The 14070-nt window shown below is 40.4% G+C and overlaps 1 protein-coding gene and 1 long non-coding RNA gene across 3 annotated transcripts in view; one reads left to right on the forward strand and one right to left on the reverse strand.

The window, feature by feature from the left end:
- The window catches only part of MAP7 (microtubule associated protein 7), a 131735-nt gene that overhangs the window by 74076 nt on the left and 43589 nt on the right, over nucleotides 1-14070 (forward strand). For both annotated transcript variants that reach the window (XM_080390128.1, XM_080390129.1), the window contains exon 4: nucleotides 8700-8777. In XM_080390128.1, coding sequence (XP_080246254.1) covers nucleotides 8700-8777 — 78 coding nt within the window. The remainder of the gene's footprint in view (nucleotides 1-8699; nucleotides 8778-14070) is intronic.
- Nucleotides 521-8693, reverse strand: LOC308064926. The gene is made up of 2 exons (XR_013928597.1): nucleotides 7092-8693; nucleotides 521-2161 (listed from the first exon to the last, which is right to left on the reverse strand). It is a non-coding gene; the product is annotated as an uncharacterized lncRNA (long non-coding RNA).

Below are 14070 nucleotides of genomic sequence, written 5' to 3' on the forward strand. Positions count from 1 at the left end.
AATGGGTTTTCTCCTTCCAGCTGTTACTTAGCATCACTATTAATGTCATTAATTGGGGCTGTAGTCTCTGGCTGTTGTTGAGACTTGTTGGGATGATAGTCTTTCACTGATGAGAGTTCAAGAATAATTAAACTGAAGCTAGTCATCACTGAACTCATTCATCCAAGAAATCCTGCCATCCTGATGCAGAAACTTCTGTTAAGAGTATGAAATGCACATCACTGATTTTTCATCTAATTCAAGTAACTATTCAAAATCTGTCTAGTACATCCTCACTTGGGTTTTATTTTTGTGAATATCTTTAACCTCATTTATATGACCCCTAGTAGTAACTCTTTTGCTAGTAACTCTTTTTCATAGATATGTAGTCTACACACAAATAGACTGACTTTACATGTTTTTACAAATGGCTTACTTGTGTATTCACAGTGAATAATGGAAAGGATCTGTTGTCTTTTCATATGTACGCTTTCATGGTGACAGTATTCTAGGTGTGGCATATTGAAACATGGATTCTGAGTGCGGATCAAAGGCTCTTTATTAAAATTAAGCAAGCCTTTTATACATTTACAGCGGGCCAACGTATCAGCTCAGAACATGAGCAAATAAAATCCAAATACAGCTGAAACGAGGACATATGTACTAACACTTAATGAGAACTGGACCTGGGAGAAGCACATAGTTTCAACTTTGAGCCATTTTCTCTCCTCAGAAATGATGAGAAACACAGTAGCTCTTTTACTCTATTGTAGACACAGCAATTTAGCAACTCCCTTATCTACAAGGCCACAAGTTCTGCTAACAATTCCATATCTTAAACTTCTTGCTCCCATGGCTTCCTTCCAACGACCATAACTATGTCTTTTTCCCAAGGTTGGTTTTCGTTCACTGATGCTGTTGAGCTGGTGTGAGAAATGCCCACATCTCCCCCTTCCTTATATATAAAAAAGGCTTGTATCAATGCTCTATCTATTAGAGTTTGCACACATTTCAACACACATGGAATACAGATCAGAAAACATATAAAAATGAATAAGCATCCTACACCTACTTGTAATGAGCTTTTTATCCATGCAGTTAAGTCTAATCTACCAAAAAGATTTCCGAAAATGTTAAAACCATCACTTTGTTCTAGTTTCTGTACTCCTTGCAAGTTTTCAATACTTTTGTGAATAGATTCAGAATGATCAGACATATTCATACAACAAAGCCCATCAAAATCCTGACAACAATGACCTTGCGCTAACAATAAAAAAATCTATTGTGGCTCTATTCTGCAGCGTAGCGTGCCTTATTGAATCAACGTCTAGCAATAGTCCACTCGGGGCCAATGAAGTTGTGTTAGTTTGTTTCGCAAGCCAGCAGCCAAGCTTATTCAAAATGTTTAGCACTTTCACTGTTCCTATTCCTGGAGCCAATATAGATGCTGCTATGATTTTACTAGAGCTCCAAAACTCTAGATTATTCTTACAATCAGTTTGAAAGGCATGTGTAACACGTTCTTGGCGGCGTAACTTATGAGTTATAATCATGGATGTATTGGGTGTTAACAAAGTTAACCTTCCAATGCTACATGGTCCTCCTTTTGCATGGGAGGGAATGCCAGACCATGCGCAATCTCCACAAATTAGAAATAATCCTGCGGGCAGTTTAAGTGATTGATTGCTAGACTTTGATATGTTGGGAGAAGTATAATTACACCAAGCGCTAGCATTTCTATGTGTGGGTATGGTAGCATTTAGCCACTGAATTGTTTTTAGATCATCTTTGCCCATGTAGTTGAAGTATACACAATAATCCATTTTTACATATCCTAATATGCCCAGTTCCTGTGGTTTAATCCCACCATATGCTAAATATGGAACCCAACCATCCCAATTGTTAACCACATCACCAAAACTCTGAATTATGATCTGTTTATCTCAGGGGATGGGCCAATCCGGGTTGTCCAACCAGACAGGTTGTAAAAGGATTTTCTGGAGAAGCGGCTGATAGACATAATGTGTCCTGTCCCATGTGATTGGCTAAGGTTACCCAAATGTTGGTTCTGGGTTGAGGTGGGATCCATATTGATGCAGTTCTCGTCATGGCACAGACAGTGGTGATGACTGAGGTAATGATGATTTGATCCATCAAGCACGTACCCATCTTGGGCCAGAACCTGTGGAAACACAAGCATATCCACTACCCCAAGTTATTAACAGAAAAGGTCCTTCCCATTGATTTGTCTGTAAATTTTTTACTATGACTTGGGCTTTCTTATTAGATTTTGAAGTATTATGTAAGCCAAAATGGTGTTGTATAGGAGGTCCATACTCCATCCAATGATTTAAAAAAGTCAAAACATAACAGGCTTTAGCTATATGCTCTTGTGGGCTTAACCCTAAACTCCCCGGGGTTTTTTTGTAACATAGTTTTAAGAGTGCTATTTGTGCGTTCGATAATGGCTTGGCCCGTGGGAGAATGTGGAATGCCTGTGATGTGCTGAATTCCCCACTGTTGAAAAAATGTCTGTGTCTTAGGCACTATATAGCCTGGGCCATCATCTGTTTTTACAGTTTTTGGAACTCCCAGGGTGACAAAGGCCATAATAAAATGTCAACAAACATCTTTTGCTTTTTCACCTGAGTGTACTGATGTATAAACACTAGATGAAAAAGTGTCAATAGAAACATGTACTTATTTGTAGTTGCCAAACTCTGGTATATGAGTAACATCTGCCTGCCAAATTTCAAGTGACAAAAGACCTTGAGGATTAGTTCCAATCGACGGTGCAGGCACAACTTGTTGACAATCGGGACACAACTGTATAATTTGCCTTGCTTTGTCTTGATCAGTTGAAATGTATGTTGCAGTGCTTTTGCATTTTGATGATAAAATTCATGGGATAAATGAGCTTGTGCAAAATGATCAGGTAAGACTGTGATACCTGCAAGCCTGTCTGCTTGTGTGTTTCCCTCACTTGTGGGTCCAGGTAGGGAGGTATGTGAGCATGTGTTGTATAAAATATGGATGTGGTCGTCAATCCAGGAGCCACTTGAGCTCCCAGAGAAGAGCAAATAAGGTTTCATGTGAAACTTCCTTCAAAAAGGAGCATTCCAGCCTAGAAACAAGGCCTGCCACATAGGCAGAGTCTGTGATAATGTTTATTGTGGTAGTCCATAATTTGAAAACACAGACTACTGCAGAGAGTTCTACTACCTGAGGTGTTCCTGTGACGACATGTATGTTACTTTTCCAGTTTCCTTCGCCATCTCTCCAAACTATTACTGCTCAGCCTGTTTTGCCAGACCTATCGGTGAATACTGTGGGGGCATCACCTATTGGTGTGATAGCTAATTGTGAAGTAGGTAAAAGGGAAAGAGAGTGTAGGGATTGTATAATTTTGTGTCCTGGGAAATGAATACTTACCTGTCCTGTAAAATCCGCTAGAGCACACTGAAAACCAAAAGACTGATGAGTTAAAAAAGTTAGCTGTTTTGTATCAAAAGGCAAATAGATAATGTTAGGTTCAACACCATCTAAGGTTAATAAACGCTCTCTTCTTTTCTGGATAAACATAGCTATCATTTCAATAGCTGTGGTAACAGTTTTTCCAAAATCATGTGGTAAAAACATCCATGCCAGGATAACCAACGGTATATGTCTTGTGGAACCCACGGTGCTAAAAGGCCATAGGGTTGAAAAGTTGAATAAAAAATGAAAAGGCTGATAGGGTGGTCCGTTTTTTGCCTGTGGGTGACTTGACATGCTAATTTTACAACCACTTTATTGAGGGCAGTTTTTGCAGAGGGGGTAAGCGTTTGAGGAGACGTGAAGTCTGGATCTCCTTCCAATAGTTTAAAGAGGGGATGGAGTTCTTCAGTAGAGATCCCTAAGAGAGGATGGATCCAATTTATGGTCCCTAACAGTTTTTGTAAATCTTTCAGAGTCTTCATTTCTGTTTGCAAGGTGATACGTTGAGGTTGGATGTTTTGTTCTGATACTTTCCATCCTAAATATTGCCAAAGTGGGGTTTCTTGTATTTTTTCTTCTGCAATTTTTGGTCCGGCTGTTGAGACTGCTTGGACTACTTGCAATTTCACTTCTTGGGCTGTCTGTTTTGATTCTGCAGCAATTAAGATGCCATCCATATAATGGTAGATTAAAACATTTTCAAAACACTCTTGTATTGGGCTTAAAACTGCTGCTACAAATTGTTGACATAACATAGGACTGTTTTTCATGCCTTGCGGTAACACCTTCTAACGGTATCTTTTATGCAGCTCTGCAGCATTAATAGAAGGTACAGAGAAGGCAAATTGTGGTGCATCTTGTGGAGCAAGAGGTATCGTGAAGAAACAGTTTTTTAGATCAATAACTATGAGAGTTCATGTTTGTGGTAACATTGTTGGTGAGGGGAGCACAGGTTGTAGTGCTCCTATATCTTCAGTGACCTCATTTATTTTTCTTAGATCATGTAAAAGCCTCCAAGAATTATTTTTCTTCTGAATCACAGACAGGTGTGTTCCACGGGCTAGTTGTGTGCACTATGTGACCAGCTTCTAGTTGTTCATCCACCAGTTTGTGTAGGTGCAGCAGTTTTTCTTTTGGGAGGGGCCACTGATCTACCCACACGGGTTCATTTGTTTTCCAGGTTGATGGTGGGACCTGCTGCAAGATAGTGGCCCCTAGAAAAAATGCATACTTAAATGCATACCTTATTGGCTTAAACAGTCTCTGTCCCATAGGGTAGGAGAGCCAGGCAACACACAGGGCCTGATTAAAGCAGATCTTCCTTCTGGTCCGATAATAGCAACAAGCACTTTACTCTGTTTTGGAGAAGTTTGACCACCAATTCCTGATAAGGAAGCATGAGCTTCTATTAAAGGCCAGTGACTGGGCCATTGTGAAGGAGAAATGACTGTGACATCTGCTCCACTATCAATGATTCCTTGCATAGTAATTCTTGTCTTTCCTGATTGTGAAGTGCAGGACATTTGGGTCGATCCATAGTTAGTTGTTGAGTCCAGTAAATTTCTTGCACCCCTGTAGATCCAAAACAGCCTGAACCCCATGCCACACAGGCAGCATTCAGTGATTCGGGTAGAAAGTGTACCAATTGTGTGTTTTGGCTTCCTGCTGGTATAGTACATGGTCGCATTGGAGTCCACGCCATTATTTTAATTTCTCCTTCATAATCAGCGTCTATGACCCCTGGGAGCACAAAAAGGCCTCTCAATGTTGTACAGACTAGTCCAAGTAACAATGCTGCCTATCCATGACCGAGTGGACCATACGTACCAGTTGGAATAAGCACAACTGATGTCTCTTGAATTATTGTTTCTGCTGAGGTGGCCAGGTCCACTCCACTCACACTGCAGCTTCGTGGGGGGGACATTTGGAGGGGTGATTTGTTGTCATAGCATGACCCCTTGTGGTGCTTCGCTTGGGGTTTCCCAGTAAGGTCAAAGACTGGCTGTCCCTATCAAATTTTGATCGACATTGATTGGCATAATGACACCCTTTACGACAGTGTGGGCAGATTCCAGGTGTTCCCCCTTTATTATTTACTTCTACTTTTGGACAGTCCTTTCGTAGATGGCCGTATTGACCACAAGAAAAGCATTGCCGTGACTTAACTGACAGTGCTGCAAATGCTTCCACAATCAGAGACAAATTGTCTTGTCTAGACCCAATATTCATACAAGCATTCAACATATCATCAATGCTAGAATTCCTTACAAGTTGTAATACTTTCTGACAGGCAGGGCTGGCATTTTCAATAGCAAGTTGTTTAAAAACATATTCACGTGCTTTCTCACTATCGATCTGCTTTTCCAAAGCCTCGTTAAGTCGGTCTAAACATTTTATAAATGGTTCATTTGCTTCTTGTTTAATTTGGACAAAAGACTGCCTCTGTTTACCAGCTTCAGGGACAGTTTTCGAAGCACAGAGTGCCAGTTGTTTAACTTGCTGCAAACCTGCCTGGCAAATCCTAGCTTGTGCAGCGTTGGTGCTATATCAGCTTGCCCTAGTGATACATCGACATTGACCATTCGCAATGGGTCGCACACTCCCAGCACTGAGTTCTCAGTAGCTTGGATGCCTGCAAGCTCCCCCATTTTTGACTCCCACATAGTGTATTACTTGTCTGTCATTATCAAGCGAAACAACGTTTTTAAATCATTAGGCGTGAAGGCATGAATATCACAGAGACTCTATTAAATGGGTTGTATAAGCAGCCCTGAGTCTATGGTCCGTCACTGTTTGCCTGATATCTTTGATAAAAGCATACAAGAGAGCTTCCCGTCGTGGGTCTTGGTCAGGTATATACGCCACAGGGAAAGCATGCAGCATGTCTGTATCTGCCACTTGCCTTGCTTCCCCTTTTACAGCTGCCCATTTATCATGAGGGTCTGGAGCAGGGGTCCTCAAACTATGGCCCACGGGCTGGATACGGCCCCCCAAGGTCCTCAATCCGCCCCCTGGTATTTACAGACACACCACCCTCCCCACCCCCCCCAACCCCGCCGGGGGTTGGGGGGGGAAACCAAGCAGCCGCAGATGGCTGCCTGACACTGCATCCGCGCGCCGGCCCCTGGTTAAACAGTTTGAGGACCCCTGTTCTAGAGGATATAAATCAGGCTCCTTCTCTGAATCAATAAGCCCTGGGTCAAAAAGGGTTATCCAGGTCATCATTATCAGGTGACAGAGCCACAAGAGCAGTAACAGCAGGTTTAGTTTGTGGGTTTATGGCAGGGTCTGCCAAAGGGGGTGGTAGTGAAGGAGCCGAAGATGTTGCTTCTGCTTCCTTTGCTTGTGAGCCAACATGAGCTTTTAAAGTTTCAAAAATAATTCGCCAAGGACTCAACAAAGTAGCTGCTACCTTATCATTTTTTGTAGCACAGTCCCATAGATGTCCCAAACCTCCGGAGTATAAATGTTAGTGGTATTAACGGATGGGTCAGCTTTTGATGCCCATAGAAGAGCACGTTTCAGTTCTTCCTCATCTACATTCTTCCCATGCTTCTTAAGAATGTTAGTAAAAACTTGTAAACCAGTTCTTTGCTCTTTTGTTAAAGCAGTCCCCAAAGTTCTGAGCTGCTTACCTTCATCCTGCGATAGGGAGTTGACGTGCTGGATGCGCTTCCTTTCAGCATGTAGCCCCGTAGTTCGGCTGAGCTGTGCTGCCGGGTTGACAGCTAGTTGATCGCGGGCCTCGCTTTGGGCACCATTTGTGGTGTATTGAAACACGGATTCCAAGTGCGGATCGAGGGCTCTATTAAAATCAAGCAAGCCTTTTATGCCTTTACAGCGGGCAGATGTATCAGCTTGTAACTGTGCTCAGTGATTTTTCCACTGTAGCTTTTTCTCTATTGCAGACACAGCAACTTAGCAACTCCCTTATCTACAAGGCCACAAGTTCTGCTAACAACTCTGTATCTTAAACTTTCACTTCTCGCTCCCATGGCTTCCTTCCAACGAGCATAACTGTGTCTTTTTCCCCAAGGTCAGTTTTCACTCACTGATGCTGTCAAGCTGGTGCGAGAAATACCCACATCTAGGTAGTTCTTTATCTTAAAATACTTAAAAACTGAGTTCCCCTCAATACTAAAATAAATCAGACCATTTCTTTATACCCAGAAATCTTTTTGATTTTTCTGTGAGGTTTTTTGTTTACTTGTTTTATTCAAAGCAGACTTTTTCAGTGCTAGTGAAAAAAAGCATAAAATTAACAGCTTTCCAGGTTTAACAGAACAGGCTAAGGATGAGTAGGAAATTAGTTTTGGCAGCATGCTGAGATGAATTGGTAACTTGTATTTTGTTCCCTTTTTCTCTGGAAAAACTCCACTGCTGAGGCTGGAGGTAGAATGCTAGCTGTTAAGCATTTTGTCATCTTCTAGAGAACTCACAGACCAAGTCGTGTTTTTCTAAAAAAGCCTGAATTTTTATAGTCAAGCCTGGGCTCTGACACAATTTTTTTGGGCCAATTGCAGATATTTTTGATAAAATCACGTAGCTAATTTCAATCTACAAGAATAGTTGAAGAAACTATCATATTAATTTACTGGTATTATATTAGTCCATGCATGTGATGCTTTGTCTTAATGGATTTGCCAGAGCTTTTAACACATGTGCACTCAAACATCTGTGGAGATCAATGTCATGCTATCTTCAGAAGATCGATCTGAACTGCTACAGTGTTTTGAATCAACCTGTTTTGCTTGGGTACTGAGCTGCTTCGGTCTCATGTAATAAGGCTTATTGGTTTTCGGAGGCAGTACTGGTGGGAAGAGTACTAGCACTGTAGTAGAAATTTCTGTGGATGCATTTTGGGGAAAGGATATGGAATAATAATAGACAGTATTTTGTCAGAATGCTCTCACTCTCAAGCAATCAAGTTGTTACAGGCTTAGAAACAAAATAAAACTTGCTGGGTTTTCACAGGCAGTAGTGTTGCTTGGAATTCAGAGGTAGAACTTAATCCATTGTTTGGGAGTGTTTTACATCTGGATAATTAGAATACATTCATATGTTTTTAACTGTCATTCCCCTGCCCACCCCCCCACCCCACTCCCAAGTTGGATTTCTGGAAACGGGATCTATTTTGAAAGAATAACTAGAGTTGTTTAATGGTCATTCCCCTAAAAGCCCGTTTATGGTACTAATTGATTTTATGCTATATGACTAATATTTCCCCCTCCCTCTATTTGTAGATCATCCAACAATACTAAAGGTTGATGATAGGCAACGGCTTGCTAGAGAACGGAGAGAAGAACGAGAAAAACAGCTAGGTAAGGCCTACTCTATGTTAATTTTTTTTGTTTGTTTTCATTCATGGACTATCATCTGCATACAGTGTTTTTGCCAATTTGTTTTCAGGAGCATTCAGCGAACTGATTGTGCTAGATATGCTGTCACATCTTTAAAGTAGATCTTTTAATTCGTGCACATCTTGGGATTCATCATCTTTTACATACCTATTACTTTTGTGAGTCTGAATGAAAAATGGGTTGATTTCTGAAACCCTGTAAGGAAGCTTCACTGATGAAAATGGAATTTTGAAGATATAGAATATTTTACTAATTAAGATTAGACTACTTGATATGTTGAATGTCCTTTATTGCCATAAAATAGAATAGCAGAACATGTTGCCAATGTATGGTTTGAATTTTTCTGTATAAACTTGGGGTTCCTTACGTAAAACCCTTAGCAGGTGTCAAATAGATGTGCTCAATGTCTTACAAAATATCACATGGGCATGAGCATGTATAACAAACACTGTTCAAGTGAATAGTGACGGTTACTTAACAAGCAGCTAGTGATGGGCACTATAGAGCGTGGCGGTGAGAGAATTATAGAATAATGTGAAGCCAAATTGATGGCTTTTTGGAAAATGTATGTTTGGCTGCCACAACATTCTGTGGCAGTTGGGAGGTTGGGAAACACAAGTATTTCCTCTTATTTTTTTACCTGTTCATCCTGATTTTTTTGGATGCTGCATTGTTCTTATGGCTGGAGAACCAGAAGTTCTTTATTTCCATTTCCTAGCTTCCATAAGTTTATAGAACTATATCATGACTCCAACTAGACTTATGCTGCTTTTCCTAACCCAGAGAGCCGTGAATTATTGCCATCTAGGTCTTAATAGGATTAATATCCTTTCTTCTTTACAGTACCTTATAACATTGTACTAGCCATGCCTGAATCACCAGGGTTTTTTTTAAGGGGTAAAGGAAAGCTTTGGGTTTGGCTTGTTCAAAGGGATAACATGACAGGATGTTCGCCAGTCCCTAAAAAGCTGCTCCTGGAGTTGGAGTTGATTGTATGCGTGGCCTTAATTTCTTCGGGTTCTAGAGCAAATGGAGGTTACTGGCCCATTTTAATTACTTTGTCATAATTACACCTTTGTGTCTTGGATTTATTGTTTTTTCAGGTTCAGTCCTTGTGTAGTAACAATGCTTTACTCAAGTGCAGAGTCTTTAAGTCTTCCTGAATTTTGATTTTTCTAGCTGTTGATAAATGAATGTCTGTTACTGGAAGGACATGACTTCTGTTGAGAAAAGTGTAATTTTTTTACTACCTATTTTTAAAGTGACATCAAACCATAGTTTTTTTTTTTTCTAAGTTGACAAGGAATCCTTCATTCCTAAATGGAGGAGTTTTGCACATCCCCGTGATGTATGAGTGTATTGTGTGTTCTTGCATGAAGAATTATTTTGAACTAACAAGAAAATTGAAAGTCGCATTGTACTTTCATTTCTATATTTGTCTGCTAACATTATGATTTAGGAGCTGTCTCTTGAGATTTGTGTTCCAGTACAGCAAGGCAATTATTTTTACAATGCATGCAAGCTTCATGTTATTTTTAGTGCAGAACCTAGATAATCAGTCACTCATGTCATGTGAACCATAGCAAAACCCATGCCTAAGCTGTCTATCTTAAACATCAAGTTGTATAATGTTGTTACATAAATGTGTCTTGCTGAAAATTAGAGTTGGATTTTGTTAATAATGGAATGTCAGCCATGCGACAGTAAAGCAACTAAAGGAAGGATTGTTGTTGTTGTGTTTGTTTTTTTTTTAATAGAATTAAGCTGGATTTAAACTTATTTCCTCTCCTTTTGATTCAGGGGATCTGTCAAGTTTAGCAAAGGCTCCTTTTTAAGCAGAAGTTGAGAACTGCAGTGATACCTCAAGTGAAGTTATTCCCTGCTCCCAGAAAAAAGACAGTGTTCTGTAAATGTAGAGCTGGTAGTAATCTTTAGCAATTTCATTTTGTACTTTCAGCAGCTTGAAATGCAGGAGGTCACATACATCTTTTAATGAAATTTGTTTGACCCATCTGTTGAGATCATGCAAAGTACCAGTTTAGTAACAATTATGTTTATTGGGCAATATTCTGCTATTACAGGAGGGTTGATTTGAGATTATTTTTTTCCCAGTTTTGTTTACTCTCAAGCTTTAATTTTTTTGCAGGTTCCACTGTGCTGTGATAGATGTGGCTTTCAGTGTGGTATAATGGGTCGGTCGGTATGTGCTTGGCACTCTTGAGGATTTGCTTGCACCTGGCAGTGGTATTTTAGCAGCTTTATTCTACTTAGCACACTTGGGTGTCTACCTCTTCTCTTTTCAATGAGACTTTAGGGAATGGGAAATATGAGTGCATATTGTCTCGGTATCTGCTGTTTCTTGAGGATTGTGTTATGCTGCCTAATTGAAAAGAATAAAAAGAATTCTACAAAAATGCCCCTTTCACCTTTATATATTCATGTCTAGTTTTGGAACTTTCTTTAGAAAACATAGAAGGCACACAGAGACACGTATGTTATCTTGGCTGTTCATCCCATCAAAAAGAAAGGATTTTTTTTAGTTCCTTCACTGTAGGAAAGGCATTGCTTTTGAAAGCGATCATCTGTCCTTTAAAATACAAGTGTCAGATACCTCTGCGTGAGACCAACTCTCTTGGGTCATGCAAGACAGGGATCCCAAGAGAGGCAGTGGTAGGTGAGGGTGATAGCTGTCAGATGGGGCTGTTCTCAGAGGACAGGGTGAAGGGAGCTGTCACACTTCTCCCGGCTCCAGCCTGGCACTATGGCTCCTTTGCATGCACCAGGCTGACTGGCACTGGAGGCTGTGTGAGACACACGTGTCAGAACTGAGTTGTTTAGGAAGGCAGACATGGTAGATAGTCTGGTCAAACTGGAAAAGTTTAATAAAAGCTACTGCTTTTTCAGGACGGGCCTTCACCCTTAACTGCTGTACTGATTGTATCTGTACTGGAAAACTGAACAGTGCTGAAGAGCATTCCCTAGGGGTGAAACTAAACTGGTTTTGCCTTTAAACTGTTATAATGGATCCTGGCAGGGTTTTGACACCAGCTGACTAGCTGTCTCCTTGCTGATTCCCAGACAAGGTTTGGGAATTGGCAGGCAAGGCCCATGGGCTTTTTCTCATGCATTGATGGAGTACTGTCGCCATTCTGGAGGGCAGTTTAGTAGTACAGGTGAAAGTTGTTCCATGCCAGTTGGTCTCTGAGCATGTTCCATTTATTAGCATAAACCTGGTTTCTCCGTAACTGGCATGAAAAATCAAAATGTGTTTTTCGACAGGGAAATTTATTGGGATTTTAAAATAGGTAACATTCTGATAGCCTTAGGGAGTGGCCTAGCAAAGTGGTAGAGTTGAGGATTTCTTCATTTTACTTTGCAGTGTTTGAGTCCCATATTCTTGAGAAAATCATTTTAAGTCTTACATCTGTGCATGTTTTATCTACACTAATCCTGCTTGAAGACTGACCTTTTTTTAATCACAATTATGATCCTGACAAGGACACATGGCTCATTTAGTTTCTGGCATTGAGGACAAAAGATGGTAATCCTGCCATCTGACTTAACACATCTCCTTAAATGAAAAGTTATTAATCTTAGGTTTTAGAATATGTCTACATTTCAGGTTGGCTAAATCCATTAACTTCTTAATATTTACACTGCATAAGCATTAAAATAATATTTTAAAGATCACCTTGATACGTATTCCTCCCTCATTTGAAAGCAATCATTGGCAAAATATCACACTAATAAAAATTACTCATTTTTTCTGTTACTGAATTCCTTCTGGCTTATTCTATTCTCTGGCAGTTGGGGACAGAACTTTATCCAACATTTCCACAGTCAGAAACCCCACTGAAACTGGGAATCAGCGACCTTAGCATATGAATAGTTTTGGGATGTCCTCAGAGGACTTGAGTGTCAGAAGGGTTTATAGGAAAAGAGAAGAATTTTTAAGGAAGATTAGTTTAAAAAGTTCTGTGCTGAATGTCCCTCAGAGCATGGCTACTGGGGAAAGGTTAGCTTAGAGATTCTAATGTTAACTTCAGCTTTAATTACAACTCTGAAGTTCACTTTCCAATTCAGTCAGCCAGCCATTTCTGTGGAACATCCCCATTTTTAGGTATGGTTAAAGCATCACTGATCCATTTTTCTACTAATGCAGTGAGGAGGAAATCACAGTCTCAGACAGTACAGAGCTGGCAGTGAGGAAAGGTGAAACGGCGGTCAGAGGAGAGAGCTATTGCTGAGGTCAGTGCTGTAAAATCAGAAGAGGGAGAGGCTGAAAAGATTGACAAAGACTTAATAGGATCTTTACTCAGGTAAGCTGTCCATCCAGGGTGGATGCAAAAAGCAGGCTAAGGAAGTGTGGTGCTAGACTGATCTGCCTTCATATAGGCAGTAAACCAGAATAAAAAGGACTAAAATGAAGAGACAGCAGAAGAGACAGCAAAAGAGGAGCTGAGGGGACATCCCTTGCTTCACATGGATGAACAGAAAATCGAGGCTTTGACACTTGATGCATGCTCCACCTTCCCTCACAGCCTAAAACCCTTGCAAAGAATGGTACTCTGTGTGTGTGCATGACTGTGGAAATTTAGCTTCTTTCCCCAAAAGAAACATGCATGGTTTGCAGTTAACATCTCCCGCATTAAATCAGTTAATTCTAGTGTAAAATTGATTGGCTTCAAGTCTTGTGTGTGCCTTAATATTGGAATGTTTCTTGATTGGCCTTGGTATTTTGGTGTTACTCACTTCAGAGGGGCCAGAAATATAGCCTTAGTTATGTTGCTTTGTAATCTAATCCAGCATTACTAGTTTGCTAACAAACAGAAGGTATTAACAGCATGTCCCAGGTTCACTTTCTACTCTTGTTTTTATGCTCTCATTTTGTGTCTTTATATCACATGACTGTTCAAATTCATAGATTGTACTAAATAATGAGGTAGAGCACAGATCAGGCTGTGACTTATCTTTGTATCTTCCAGCTTTAATGTAAATGTTCCTATGCCATTTAAGCTTTCAGCATGCAGGTACTGTTTGCACAGTGACCAAGCTTTCTTCGACTGTTTCATGCACGTTGTCAGTCAATATGTGGAATTACAAGGGAGAGAAGTATCGTGAAGTTGTTAAGTCTCAGCCCCAAGAAAAAGCCTTTTTGTTGGACCGTACCTGTAGTGGAGTCCAGAATTGGCTCAGCACCAGGCATAGCTCTTAGCTTAGTTTCTGGAGGAGCCATCATAAAAGTGGGTATTTC

The sequence above is a fragment of the Falco punctatus genome (genome assembly GCF_963210335.1).
Source record: "Falco punctatus genome assembly, chromosome: 5".
Lineage (NCBI taxonomy): Eukaryota > Metazoa > Chordata > Aves > Falconiformes > Falconidae > Falco > Falco punctatus.